Source organism: Astyanax mexicanus, chromosome 2 (genome assembly GCF_023375975.1).
Source record: "Astyanax mexicanus isolate ESR-SI-001 chromosome 2, AstMex3_surface, whole genome shotgun sequence".
In the NCBI taxonomy this organism is placed as follows: domain Eukaryota; kingdom Metazoa; phylum Chordata; class Actinopteri; order Characiformes; family Acestrorhamphidae; genus Astyanax; species Astyanax mexicanus.
This window is the reverse complement of record NC_064409.1, coordinates 1,915,356-1,929,604: the sequence shown is the minus strand read 5'-3', so window position 1 is coordinate 1,929,604 and position 14,249 is coordinate 1,915,356. Positions and strand designations below refer to the sequence as shown.

Genomic DNA, 14,249 nt, shown 5'->3' with positions numbered 1-14,249 from the left:
GAAATGCACATTGTCTCTGTCTTCCTCTTGTGGTGAAATGGACATATAGCAGCTGAACAACAGTTTATAGCAAATAAACTCAGTCTCATGTCACCGATTTTACAAAATTTTATTTAGTGAGCTATAAAGTTTTTTTTCTTTGTTTTTTTGTTATACAAAGTGAAAAGTGTTAAAATGAGCTTCTCTTTGCTGACACATTTTATGGAAATGTGGATTTCATTTTCCAGCAGGACGTGGCACACTGCCAAAAATACATATCTATATATAAAAAGACAAATTTGTACTTTTGGCAGTGTGCCACGTCCTGCTGGAAAATGAAATCCACATTTCCATAAAATGTGTCAGCAAAGAGAAAGCTAATTTTAACACTCATCAACAGTAACATAAATAACCGCTTAAAATAGATCCCTTAGTCTGCAATACATCTATAAATGTATGAATTTAATATTTTTTATCTGAATTACTGAAATAAAGTAGCTTTTCAATGATTTTCTTAATTTTTGAGCTGCAGCTAAAACAGGGAGCCTAGTGCATCGCTTATTTATCAACATTTATATTTTAATATAACATTATAGTGATTATAGCTTTTAGAGAAATGTGTTTTGGGGAGGGGGCTGGTGCACTGTAGTGCACTTTTATTTATATACTTAAAAAAGTAGTTTATAAACCAGTACTTTTACTTAAAGAGTAAAACTTCTACAGAAGTATTTTATTAAACCCTAGTATCTATATTATAATGAATGTATTTTGGGGAAAAACTCTTAATACCATCACTAAACACTACTTTTTGAAATGAAACCCAATATTATGTCTAATATTATATATTCATTAGCCTTAATATTGCTATTCCAATTTTTTATCCACCTGTCTGGCAGAGGAATATTGTGATATTGTCCGCTAAGACCAATTAAATACATTTTAATTTAGTTATTATTTTAGGCGTGAAGAACAAAAACATTTCAAAATTATCATACAAAACCAAATTATTTATTTTTCAAACACCACACTTTACAATTATCCCGTCCAGAGAACATGCTGGATTTATTTGTGCTGATTGGCACCTGATTGGTTATAAGAGGGTGAATTCATGTTTTCTAAACTGTAGAAACAACTCATATAATACACTCAGAAATGTACAGCTTGGAAATAAAAGAATAAAAAAATAATATAGAATAATACAATGACTGTGTGTATTCTCACTGAACTGTAAGATAAGATGGTACCACTTTAAAATAGGGCTACCTTCATACAGGGTTTATAAATGGTTTACAATTAGTTTATTAATGGTTACTAGTTTACTTATTTAGGTTGTAAATGCCTTAAAAAACATTAATAATCAGTTATAAGACATATGTAGTAAGGGAAACAGTATAGATGGCTGTGGGTTCACTATTTAGCAATCAACAGGGCATTGTTGCCCTTTCTACGTAGGTATGTGTTATAACTGATTATTAATGATTTTTAAGGCATTTACAACCTAATTAGTAACCATTAATAAACTTATTGTAAACCATTTATAAAACCTTTATAAAGGTAGTCTTATTTTAAAGTGGTAACTGCAACATTTCCAAACATTTATTTATATATATTTATATAAAAAATGTCAGAATTATAGTTTTAACCCAAGTTTAAGCCCATAACTAATGAAGTTACACATACTGATCATCCTGAGAGCATCACTACAGATCTGATCGTATTTATTTACAGTATTTAATGTATTTTAATGGGTGTTTTAGGGTTAGTGCTGGAGATAAAACTAAAATAGCTTCTTTTAAAAAAAATATTTTAGCGTCTACAGCTCTGTTTTAACCATTTTAGCAATTCTAATGCCTAAATAAAATGTTTTACTATCTATATAACTCCTTTTTAATACATTTCTAGAACAAACTGTTAAAATACATATTATAAAATGATTAATCTGATTTAATGTTTTGAATTTGGCATCAATTTTGTTATGGGATAATTATTTTGATTATTAAACCTTTCCATACCATACCTTATTTATATATTTATTTACTTACTTACTTACTTATATATTTACTTCTCTTTAATATAATGTTATATGGCATTTCTACGTCCAATACAATGAGACATACACGTGGGTAATGAATAAAAAAATATGTATATGTGCAAGAATATGTGTAAATTAGCATATTTGGCAGTTTATATTCTTAATATATTTTTAGATTATCTTTGTAAACTTACTAAAACAGTGTTTTAGTTTTTTTCCAGTTTTTTTGGATTAATCGTGATGAATCAGTGGTTCTCATCTCTTCCTTGCTCTTAAAACACTTTATGATCCAAATTATAAGCTTGTTATTAAAAGTCAAAATCTAATTTTTTTTTTTATTTATTTACATGGACTCCCACACTTCCAAAAATTAAATATTTTCTCCTGAAAATTAAAATTTGTGCCATAAAGGGTTAAATGTTAAGGATTAAGATAAGATACCCTTTTATATAAGATAAAATCCACATAGTTCCTCCATCCTGCTGCAACATTTCCAAACATTCATATATATTATACACAGTTTTGCTTTTAAATCCTTTTATGATCCAAATTATCAGCTTGTTATCGAAAGTCAAAATCTAAATTTAAGTTTGATATATATCCACAGGGACTCCCACACTTCCAGAAATTACATATTTTCTCCTGAAAATACACTTTTATATAGGCTATTTTTTTTCCTTAGACTTCACAGTTTCTCTTTCCTATCCAAACCATTTCTAAACATTTATACAGTATATATTATAATATACACAGTGTCAGACTTGTCAGATTTGATTTATAATTTGATTAAAGTACCTGAATCTCCTCTAGTTGAACAGGTAAAGAACAGGATATCTGTCCTCAGCTCACAGTTGGGAAAACACAAATCAACCCATGTAATAAAAATAGTATTTTTTAAGGTAAATGAGATGATGATGTTCATGAAGCTCTGTCCAGTAAAAGCAGGACAGGCAGCAGTCTTCCTCTCCTCCTCCTCTCTCCCGCTGATTTAGACCTCGCTCCTCGTTTCCCGAAGCGAAGACCGAAGGGGTTGTAGTTAAACTTGCTCCGTAAGTTCAGTCGATGTTTGCAGGAAAGCTGTTTCTCCTCGTCCTTCTCCCGCAGGAGGAAGCAGAGACTGGCGTCCTCAGCATCCTCAGCATCCCTCTGCTCCATCACTGAGTACCCTCTGAGTCTGAGCGGAGAGAAAACATCTAAAACAACAAAAAAAAAACCAGCATATTTTATAATTTAGCACATGTTTAAAAGTGTGTAAACACAGTTTTAATAAACTAGTTGTGTATGTACTGGTTCATACATCGAAGTTACAGCATTAATTAAAGGAGAAGTCTGGTGTGAAATTGATTTAGGTTGAAGTGAAACATCTGAAATACAGTATATATATATATATATATATATATATATATATATAATGTCTAATGCCCACACATAAATACATACAACCAAAACATAGGTAAAAGAAATCACTTAAATAACATTAAAAATTAAAATAAGCACCCGAACATAAAACAGAATAAAAAAAAATGGCTAAAATACAAATAAACTAAAATGCACAACAAGAAATAAAGGATAAATCGACCACTAAATCCCCACAGTAACTCACTGATCAAAAGCAAGCTAATTAATATAAGTGAGTCTTTAAACCTGATTTAAAAACCTATGCTTTAAAAAACAAATAAAAGCAGTGTGTAAGACTGGTGGAGGAGAACATGATGCCAAGATGCATGAAAAAAACTGTAATTAAAACCAGAGTTATTCCACCAAATATTGATTATTTTTGAACTCTTAAAACTTTATGAATATGAACTTGTTTTCTTTGCATTATTTGAGGTCTGAAAGTTCTGGATCTTTTTTTTTTGTTGTTATTTCAGCCATTTTTCATTTTCTGTAAATAAATGCTCTAAATGAGAATATTTTTATTTGGAATTTGGGAGAAATATTGTCTGTAGTTTATAGAATAAAACAACAATGTTCATTTTACTCAAATATAAACCTATAAATAGCAAAATCAGAGAAACTGAGTCACCTGGAATTCAGGCTTTCAGTTAACAGCTGTGCTGAACTCATCAAGAGTTAATTACTTGAATTTCTTGTCTCTTAATAAAGTGTTTGAGAGCATCAGTTAAAGTAAAGTAGTGAAGAGGTAGAGTTACAGGTATACAGTGAATAGTGAATATTTGAGTAATGTTCGAATCCAGATTATGAGAAGCAAAGTGCAGTCACCGCAAAGACCATCAGAAATATTAGAATGATGAAACTGGCACTCATCAGGACCACCCAAGAAAAGGAAGAGCAAGAGTTTCCTCTGTTGTACAGGATAGGTTAATCAGAGTTACCAGCCTCAGAAACCAGGTAAAAGAGCACGTAAATGCACAGATTCACAGAGTATTTAGTTAAATGAAGCCGTGCTGAGTGCAGGTACAGGTGTGAGGTGTGAGGTGTTACCTGCGGGGCTGGTGATGTGCTCAGGTGATGCAGGGTCTGTACGGGGGGCTGGCAGGGCTGCGTGCTGGACGATCACCGCTGAGATAAAGAGGATGAGCACGTGGACCATCATACTGCTGAATCCTCTCCTCCACGAGCTGATACACGGTCTGCACTCATATATAAATATATATAGCTATATAAACCTCTCCTTACTTTATACTCCCTCCCCCCCTCTCTCTCTCATTTTATCTCTCTCTCTCTCCACCCCCTCTCTCTCTCTCTCTTTCTGCATGTGAGAGAGGGATACACTATCTATTTATCTGTTTACTATATTCTTGGAAATGGTGTGAGGCAGTGTAAATGAGTGTAAATGCGTAAAGTAGTGTGATTATATAAATTACACGCCCTGCACTTTAGCAAAACAGGAAAAAGGAAATAATGAAGCACTGAAATCATTTCACACGCTCTCTGTTCAACATCTGCTGACGCCAGACACAAACGTAGAGCTATTTTATATTAGGATGTTATTGGATGCTTCCAGGTATTTATCTACTGTCTCATATCATGAACTGGACTACGTGCAAAAACATTAAACAAAGTGGAAAAATAATGTGCAATATCTCTTGGATTTTTTTTGTATATTGGATATTTAAATTTATGTTATTTCTCTCTGTTCCTTGTGTGTATTGGTTTACTGTAACGATGCTACTGGAATTATAGGAATCTATCTATCTATCTATCTATTTATCTATCTATCTATTCAGATATTGTTTTAGGTTGCAGATATTTTGTTTAGGTTGCTCTGGACGTGCAGCTTTATCCAATAGCTTCTCCATACACACACAGTAAGGTGGTGCTAGGTGGTTGCTAAGTGGTTACTAAGCGGTTGCTAGGTGGTTGCTAAGGTGTTGCTATGGTATCTGTGGTGGTTGCTATGGTGTTGCTAAGTAGTTGGTAGGTGGTTGCCACTTTGCTAAGCAGCGGAATAATAATGTGCAATACCTCTTGGATTTTTTTGTATATTGAATATTTAAATTTATATTATTTTTCTCTGTTCCTTGTGTGTATTCCATGTTTTACTGTAACGATGCTACTGGAATTTTAATCTATCTATCTATCTATCTATCTATCTATCTATCTATCTATCTATCTATCTATCTATCTATCTGTCTGTCTATCTGTCTGTCTGTCTGTCTGTCTGTCTGTCTATTCAGATATTGTTTTAGGTTGCAGATATTTAATTTAGTTTGCTCTGGATGTGCAGCTTTATCCAATAGCTCCTCCACACACATACAGTAAGGTGGTGCTAGGTGGTTGCTAAGGTGTTGCTAAGTGGTTACTAAGCGGTTGCTAGGTGGTTGCAAAGGTGTTGCTATGGTATCTGTGGTGGTTGCTATGGTGTTGCTAAGTAGTTGGTAGGTGGTTGCCACTTTGCTAAGCAACGTATACACACATATACACACCCTTTTTCCATTTAATACGTTTTCTTTTTTTTTTTGTGTAGCCACGCCTTATTAAGATCCTAAGGCGTGGGAACAAGATCCTAATGTGTAGGAACGAGATCATCAAGCCGAGGCCCTGACTTAATGCTCATCAAGAAACTGAATATTACACTAAAGCTCCTTTAATCCATGCATAATCCTTAGTAAGAAACATTAAGAGTCAACTGGTTTATTTTTATTTTAATCTCTAAATGAATTATGGTGATATTTTGGAGACTCTTGCAGTGTGTCAGGAAGTAATTCTAAGTAAAAGACTCTTAATTCTCATACTAAAAGCTAATTGGCTCAGACGCAGACAGTGTGCAGACCCGTTTACCTTCCTATTTTAGTCAAGTAGTTTTATTGTCAGTACTGCATATGTACAGGACATACAGAGAATTGAAATGACGTTACTCTCCTTCCCAATTTTACAGCAAGTACAGATAATAGATATAATAAAAGAGAATGGGAGACACTATGAGTACAATACAGCAGGGACACAAATAGACAAACATGAGACAAAAACAAGGTGCAGTGGTGTGGGGGAGGAATAGATATATAAATATAAGTAAAAAAAAAAGAAATAGATATATAATATAAAAGAGTGGGAGACACTATATGTACAATACAACAAGACAATACGTAACATACGTAAGACGGAAGACAATAGTGCAATATTGATGGTGATTGAGATGGGATGACAGTATAAATAGTAAATAACAGTAGTGCAAATATGGTATATGTTATATAGCTTAAGGCTGGTAAAGTGAATGAGTGCGTAAAGTTCTTAAAGTTTACAGTTTATGGGGAATTAAAGTGCGTATTTATGCCTTTTTACATTGTAAATTTTAAAAGGATTATGCTTTTTAATTAATTTAAAGCATTTTTCTTAAAATCCCAACATATTGTAATTTAACACATTTTTTGGGAATTAGATAAATCATTAATTTGCTGTAGTTTTATTTTACTTTACAGGTGATTTAAACTCTGGTGAGAAAGAGCTGTGTGGGATATTGCAGTACTGTGAACTCTGGTGATGCAATAATCTCTACTGATTATAAATAAGCAGGGGACGTCAGCGCTGTTAAACACGCGTACGAGTGCTGCGTCACTCTGCTGTTTATTTTCTCTCAGAGAGCGTGTTAGAGAGTGCGTTTTAGTGTTTTACTTTTTTCTCTGATGCTTTTTCCCCCACTGTACTTTCTGATGCACAAATGAAGTCACACAGAAAGCAGCTGAAACTTTAATTTAATAGTTTTATCATTTATTGTGAGAGGAATATAGAGAGTAGAATATAGATCACCTCACTGTCCTCAGCAAAATTCTATATATACATATATATGCCACATACATGTATACACATATACAGTACCGGTCAAAAGTTGTAGAACATCCCCATCCCTATTGTTTATTAGTCCAGTAGCAGTGCTGTATGGCCCAAGCTGCTAAGTGTTTAGAACACTCTGTATTGAATATCATTGAAATGTTACTTTATTTAATAATTCAGATCAAAATGTGATGTATTTTAAAAAATCTGTGTCTCAGAAAATTAGATTATAAGGTAAGACCAACTGGTACTTTTGGCAGTGTGGGCAGTGTGCCAAGTCCTGCTGGAAAATGAAACCAGCAGATATCAGACATGGCTCTCCAAACCATCACTGATTGGTGGAAACGTCACACTAGACCTCGAGCAGTTTGGACTGTGTGTCTCTCCACTCTTCCTCCAGACTCTGCTCCCTTGATTTACTTTAAATGAAATGTAAAATGTACTGATGATCAGTGATGGTTTGGAGAGTCATGTCTGTCATCTGCTGCTGTTGATCCACTGTGTTTTATTATCAAGTCTAAAGTCAGTGCAGTTTTGTTTTCCCACAAAATCTTACAGCACTTCATATCTTACAGCTTCCCTCTGCTGAAAACAACATTTATGGAGATGTGGATTTCATTGTCCAGCAGGATTGGTCTTATATAATATTCTAATTTAATTAGACACTGATTTTTGGGTTTTCATTGGCTGTAAGCTTCATAATCATCAACAATAAAATAAATAAACGCTTAAAATAGATCACTCTGTGTGTAATACATCTATATAATATATGTTTCACATTTTTCTGATTCTGAAAATCAGGTTTCAGTATGAGAGTGTTGATTTTTCAGCTTGGGAAGCTGGTTGGAGCCAGAAGAGCGTGAGTTTGCTCTGGGCTGTGGGGGGCGTGAACGTGTGGCCTGTGTTTGGGGCCAAGGGCCACGGGGACACGGCAGTGTTTATAAAGAGGGGCAGAGAGAGCTCACTGTGGCAGCTTTACCATCACTGCTCAGAGCGAGAGAGTGTGTGTGTGTGTGTGTGTGATAGGGTAAGTGTATGTGTGAGAGAGAAGGAAAGCAGTCATGCCTCTGTCCAGATCTCTGTCTATGAGCTCGCTGAGCGGCCTGCCGCTGTGGGATCAGGAGGAGCTTCCTGTAGATGAGCTGCTGCTGTTTGAAATAGCCTGGGAGGTAACCAACAAAGGTATGAGTTTAGTGTACCTGACTAGACTAATTCCTCCTGTTATTCTCAGATTTACTAACACACACACACTCACTAACACCCTGTTTAACCACCCCGTATTCGACCCCAGCAGTTACTACCTACTATAAATCATCATCACTTAATGTTAGCAAATTAATGCATCAGGTACCAGTGGTTCTGGCATTACTATAGGTATGGTGTGATTAGGGCCCTGTAACTTGGGCAAAATTGACGCATAAAGAACAACAGAGCTTACAAAATATATATATATATATATATATATATATATTATCATTTTAGGTTGATGTGTACTCGGTTGTCCTCTTTAAATTAGAAAAAAATAATTTAATATGAAGCACAAAAATATTCAAAGACATATTTAAAAATAATAATAATTGAATTTTGCATTATTTAATGTAATTTAGTTCATTAACAGTTGTGATAACAATAACCTAATGTCTGTAACACAAACTAAGGCATTTCTATCACATTTTATCATCTAATCACCATTATCATCGTCTAAAATGATCAAAACGATCAGTGATCCTACCTGTGAGTATTTTTATAAACAATATTGTTAAATCTTAAAAAAGTGATAATTCTGTTAATTCTGGGGACTATTTAACAACGCAATGTATGTTCTTTAACAGAATATGTCTGAGGCATAACTCTTTTATGAAAAACATTGAAATTGAGTAAAATAATCTTCTTAAAACAGTTTTTATATATAGTTTCAGAAATGTTCATCATCATCTGATGTTAGGACTTTTTTCAAGAACAAATAAAAAAAAAACAAATAGAATGAAACCATTCTTAGAAAGATAGAATTCTTTGAATGCCATTTTCAGTAATTTAAAGTGGCAGTGCTTAATTATTGGGAATTTGGGGGAATTAGTGACCTCTCTGGTGAGGTCATGTAATTGCACAGAGCATATTAAAGAGATTTTTTTTCATGTAGATTCGTGTAAATGTTTGAAATTCTGTATTTTTGAGTAAATTGTTTTGTATGTAAATTGTTTTGTATGTTGATATATGAAATCGTGTCAACATTTAGTGAGCAATTATATCCAACAAACCCTTAATTTTAGAATTAACATATAATTCAAATAGTTTCTCCTCTCAACCCGGAAATACTGTTTCATATGGTCAAAATAGTGAAATTCTAATTTAATCACAACTATAGTAATAATAGCATTTGTTAAAGCTGTAGTAGTATCAGTAATAAGTAAACATATTAGTTATAATACTATCAGTATCCAGCTGATTCGTTTAAATAAATTATTTATAATTATTTGTATAAAAGAGAAATAGAGAGAGAGAGAGGGAGAGCAGGGTTCAGTTTTGACTGAAAGTCTGTTCACCCCACACTCACATGAACAGCAGTTTGAAAAATCCGACATGAAAGAGGCTATCTCTGCCAACTATGAACAAATATTGAAATGCAGCAAGTGGAGTCTCTTTAGTTAAACATTAAGCAACAGATGAGTAGATCTGATCTGGTGGCAACCTTTTACTTCTGTGAAAAGCTGCTTCATTTGTGGAAAAGCGTTTCAGGTTTTCGAGTAGTTAAGATCCTATGAGCTTGGTAGACGATAAATATTTGAGTCTAAATTCAAACTCATTGTCTCTAGACTTCATTATCAACAAATGTGATAATGTCTCCCAGATGCTCACCTGACATAATTAATAAAGTGTATGCAGACCTTTTGCATGCTTTAAATACATTCAAATGTATTTATATAGAGTTTTTTAAAACACACAGTGTTGCAAAGCAGCTTTGCAGAGATCTATTAATAAGACAGAATTAACTAACAATCCACAGGCCCCAGAAGTAAGAAATTACTTCCTAAAAGCTGGAGAAAGAAACCTTACAAGGAATCAACACTCACAAGGGGGACCCATCCTCCTTTGGTTAAACTATCTAGTTATTGATAAATAGTAACTGAACCTCTAAATACTGTATGACTTTTATGTTCAGGTGTGCTGGTAAAACCATAGTAGTGATAGTATTTTAAGAATAATAAAGTAATGATAATGGTGAATGATGATAATATTAATAATAGCAACAGCAACTAGAATATTACCATGTACTGTAATTGGGGGATTGAATCCATATGATCCAAGTAATTAGGAAAGGATGGTTACTTCATCAGTGTCAGGCCAGAAAAGCAGGCAGTCATTAAAGAAAAAGAAAGGTAAAGAAATGGAGCTAGTTCTGATTAGTTGCAAGCAGTATAAGAATGTGAACAGATTATCAGACTGTGGGAGATTTGACTGTAAAGCTCTATCCGGATGGGATTAGTCTCTCAGGGGATAAAACTCCTGCATCTGGACTGTAATTGAAAAAACAGGAGCACCAATGAGTCACATGACATCACGGAGTTCAGTAGCTCCTCCATTTCCACTCGCTGTTGTGTTTTTTTTAACGTGGATCTCCGTGGAAACACCCAAGCGCCCAAAGTGTAATTACGGTGCGCGGCAGTGGACAAATTTATTATTTATCTATTTTATTAAGGCGAGGAGACGGAACTCAGAGATGTGCATCCAGACGGGACTAAAAAGCCTGTAATTTTCTCAGAGGACGTCTGAGAAAAACATGTACATGATCGTTCTGGACGGGAATAAAATCACAGAGGATAAAAACCCATAAAAGAGAAAATTACCCAGAACCCCCTAAAAATCGATTCTGTATCCGTTTCACACTGCAGTAACTAAAAGGAATAACTTTACTACATCCTGTCTTTGTTATCATCAGCTATGTGGGCAGAGTCTCTCTATACTTCATATTAATTTGTTTGTAAAATGTTATTTATTAGGTCAGCGAGTGAGAAAGCTCCCTAAAAGGAGAAAGCCAGAAGGTAGCATAGACAGTCCAAAAGCAGTCAGTGGAAGTTATAAAGCATCAGCATCTTGTTTACTACCTCTAAGTTACTCTACAAGAAGACGAATATTATAAGGATATAAAAATATGCAGTTTTTTATGCTATAATAGTTTTTAGAATGCTTTTGAGAATAAATTTAACATCAGTGGATGGCAGAGAGATTCATGCAGGTAAAATATTATAGAAATAAACATTTATTTGTGTAACAGTCCTTGCTGCAAAGACCAGCATATAGTATAAAGGATTTAAACCCTTTTTTGTTTGTGTTTTTATGCTTCAAGTGGGAGGAATTTACACCGTCATCCAGACCAAGGCCAAGATCACAGTGGATGAATGGGGGGAGAACTTCTTCATGATCGGCCCGTATTATGAGCACAACTTCAAGACCCAGGTGGAGCAGTGTGACCCTCCTAATGCAGCCATTAAAGCAGCCATGGACTCCATAAAGAATAACGGCTGTCAGGTGAGCCAATCTGCATATATTGGAAAATTGAGGAAAGATCTGAGTTAAAAAGGTGCTTAAAAGTTTGTGAACCCTTTATAATTTTCTATATTTCTGCAAAAATAGGGTCTAAAACATCATCAAAGTCCTAAAAGTAGATAAAGAGAATCCAGTTGAATAAACGAGACAAAATATTATACTTCCACAGTCATTTATTAAGGAAAATGATCCAATATTGCATATTTGAAATTCAAGATAATTGGTGCCCTCTCCAGGAGAGCTCACAAAGGCACACTCAGTAACTGAAAAGCAACTGAAGGCGCTTAGAGCTTTTTGTTTTAGTTGAAAAATGCATTATATTTGTTAAAAGGAAAACACTGAATTCCAGCATATAAACCTTATCCCATCTGTGAAACATGGTGGTGGTAGTATAAATTGGGGGAGGTGGGGGGTGCACACCAGATACTAAAAGCAAAGTGCACATACCTTTCCCACTCACAAATATGTAATATATATATAAATAAATGAAAAAGTCTAATATATTTTAACTGAATTTTTAAAATCTACTTTTAGGGATTGTGTGACAATCTGATATTTTTTTAGGTTATATTTTCTCTGCAGAAATATAGAAATGTCTAAAAGTTGACTGTACTGTGCCAGACCAAGCAGTGAGCTAGACTTAAATATGTTTTATTTTTGCAAGTAATTTACATAATATCTGTATTAAGGTTTGTAAAAAATATTCATCTTGCTCAAATTATATAAATATATTACCTTTACATGTTTTTGGTTGTGCATTTTGATATTGGAGAGTTTGGCAAGACTGATTTCATGATGTAACCTAAATTAAAGTGTTTCCTAAAAAGCCCTTATAGTACATATTAATGTATTCTATGTTTCTATTATTTGCAGTTGTGATTTGGTCCAATATGATTTTTATTTTGAATCCATTCATATTTATATGACCAGCAGATGGAAGTATATATTTCTTACAACACTAGAGGGAGTCAGAGCCTTAGTACATACCAAACAAAAGGGATTTATCTATAAATACAGCTCTGGAAAAAAATCAGTTTCTGATTCAGATTCAGATAACTCCAGACAAACTCTAGTCCAACTAACCTCCTTTAATATATTTACATTCTACTAAAATACATTCATTTACAATGGGGCATATATGCAGCTGAAAAACTAGAGATTTTATGGGAAACTATGTTTTCAACATAAACATTTTAATTTTTTAACATTAGAGTCATTATGTTTTCAAGGAAAATGTGTTTTTTTTTTTTTGGGGGGGGGGGTGCACTATAGGACTCTGTGGGCGTGGCCTAAGCTTTTGTTCTTAATAGCTTTATTTTTTCTACTTACATTACTTTTACTTTTATACTTTAAGTAGTTTAAACTCTAGTATCTATACTTCTTCCTACAGAGTAATGAATGGGAATACGTTTTACATTTTTAGGCATAGAAATGAAGAACAATGTTCATTTTATTCCATTCTAAACAGTTTAGATTCTTGAATACTGCAGACTACAGTGCTTTTTGTGTTTGTGTTTGTGTTTATATATATATATACATATAGGTACATTTTGGTCGTTGGCTCATAGAGGGAAGTCCCTATGTGATCCTGTTTGATATCGGAGCCGCTGCCTGGAACCTGGACCGCTGGAAGGGAGATCTGTGGAACACCTGCAGCATCGGGCTTCCCTACCACGACCGAGAGGCTAACGACTCGCTCATTTTCGGCTCGCTCGTGGCCTGGTTCTTTAAAGAGGTATATTACAGTTTTTAAACCACTTAAATTCACTTCACTGAATGCGGTTTATTGAGTCAGTTGCTGAGCATCATTTATTAATGTTGAAAAACATACCTATATAACACTAAGATGAAAGAATATATTAACAAATCTGTTTTAAGAATTGTATTATAAATAGTCATAAAAAGATGCTGTATTGTAGTAGCACTTTACTTTACAGATTGCTAATAAGTGGGTAATAATATGAAACTATTATAGCAACAAGTTGTATTTATCATAAATTCAACAAATTTCCTACTTGTTACTGATTAATAAATCAAAACAAATATATTTAAATTTCAGGAATTATAATGTATTATGTATCATAAATTATTTGAGTAATATTGTATAAGTGAAGTAATTGTAATTAGGTAATATTGTATGCAGAAATGAAGTAAAGTTTACTAAAAGAAAGGATTGATTCAGTAAAAATAAATGAAGTAAAGTTTACTAAAAGAAAGGATTGATTCAGTAAAAATAAATGAAGTAAAGTTTACTAAAAGAAAGGATTGATTCAGTAAAAATAAATGAAGTAAAGTTTACTAAAAGAAAGGATTGATTCAGTAAAAATAAATGAAGTAAAGTTTACTAAAAGAAAGGATTGATTTAGTAAAAATAAATGAAGTAAAGTTTACTAAAAGAAAGGATTGATTCAGTAAAAATAAATGAAGTAAAGTTTACTAAAAGAAAGGATTGATTCAG

At 33.5% G+C, this 14,249-nt stretch overlaps 2 protein-coding genes across 2 annotated transcripts in view; one reads left to right on the top strand and one right to left on the bottom strand.

Moving 5' to 3' along the window:
- Nucleotides 1-2,621: 2,621 nt before the first annotated feature.
- On the bottom strand, nucleotides 2,622-5,171 carry kiss2 (kisspeptin 2). The gene is made up of 2 exons (XM_049475033.1): nucleotides 4,457-5,171; nucleotides 2,622-3,204 (listed from the first exon to the last, which is right to left on the bottom strand). The coding sequence occupies exons 1-2, from the start codon at nucleotides 4,566-4,568 to the stop codon at nucleotides 2,930-2,932; spliced, it is 387 nt and encodes a 128-aa protein (XP_049330990.1). The 5' UTR covers nucleotides 4,569-5,171; the 3' UTR covers nucleotides 2,622-2,929.
- A 3,051-nt stretch (nucleotides 5,172-8,222) lies between these two features.
- The window catches only part of gys2 (glycogen synthase 2), a 28,144-nt gene continuing 22,117 nt past the window's right edge, over nucleotides 8,223-14,249 (top strand). Inside the window, exons 1-3 of the mRNA XM_049475005.1 lie at nucleotides 8,223-8,428; nucleotides 11,592-11,773; nucleotides 13,335-13,526. Coding sequence (XP_049330962.1) covers nucleotides 8,308-8,428; nucleotides 11,592-11,773; nucleotides 13,335-13,526 — 495 coding nt within the window. The 5' untranslated portion in view covers nucleotides 8,223-8,307. The remainder of the gene's footprint in view (nucleotides 8,429-11,591; nucleotides 11,774-13,334; nucleotides 13,527-14,249) is intronic.

Excerpts from the sequence above, each read along its gene's own strand:
- kiss2 (XM_049475033.1), bottom strand. The coding sequence starts at position 4,568 with ATGATGGTCCACGTGCTCATCCTCTTTATCTCAGCGGTGATCGTCCAG. Across the intron at positions 3,205-4,456 it reads GCACATCACCAGCCCCGCAG|ATGTTTTCTCTCCGCTCAGA; the intron begins GTAACACCTCAC and ends TTGTTGTTTTAG.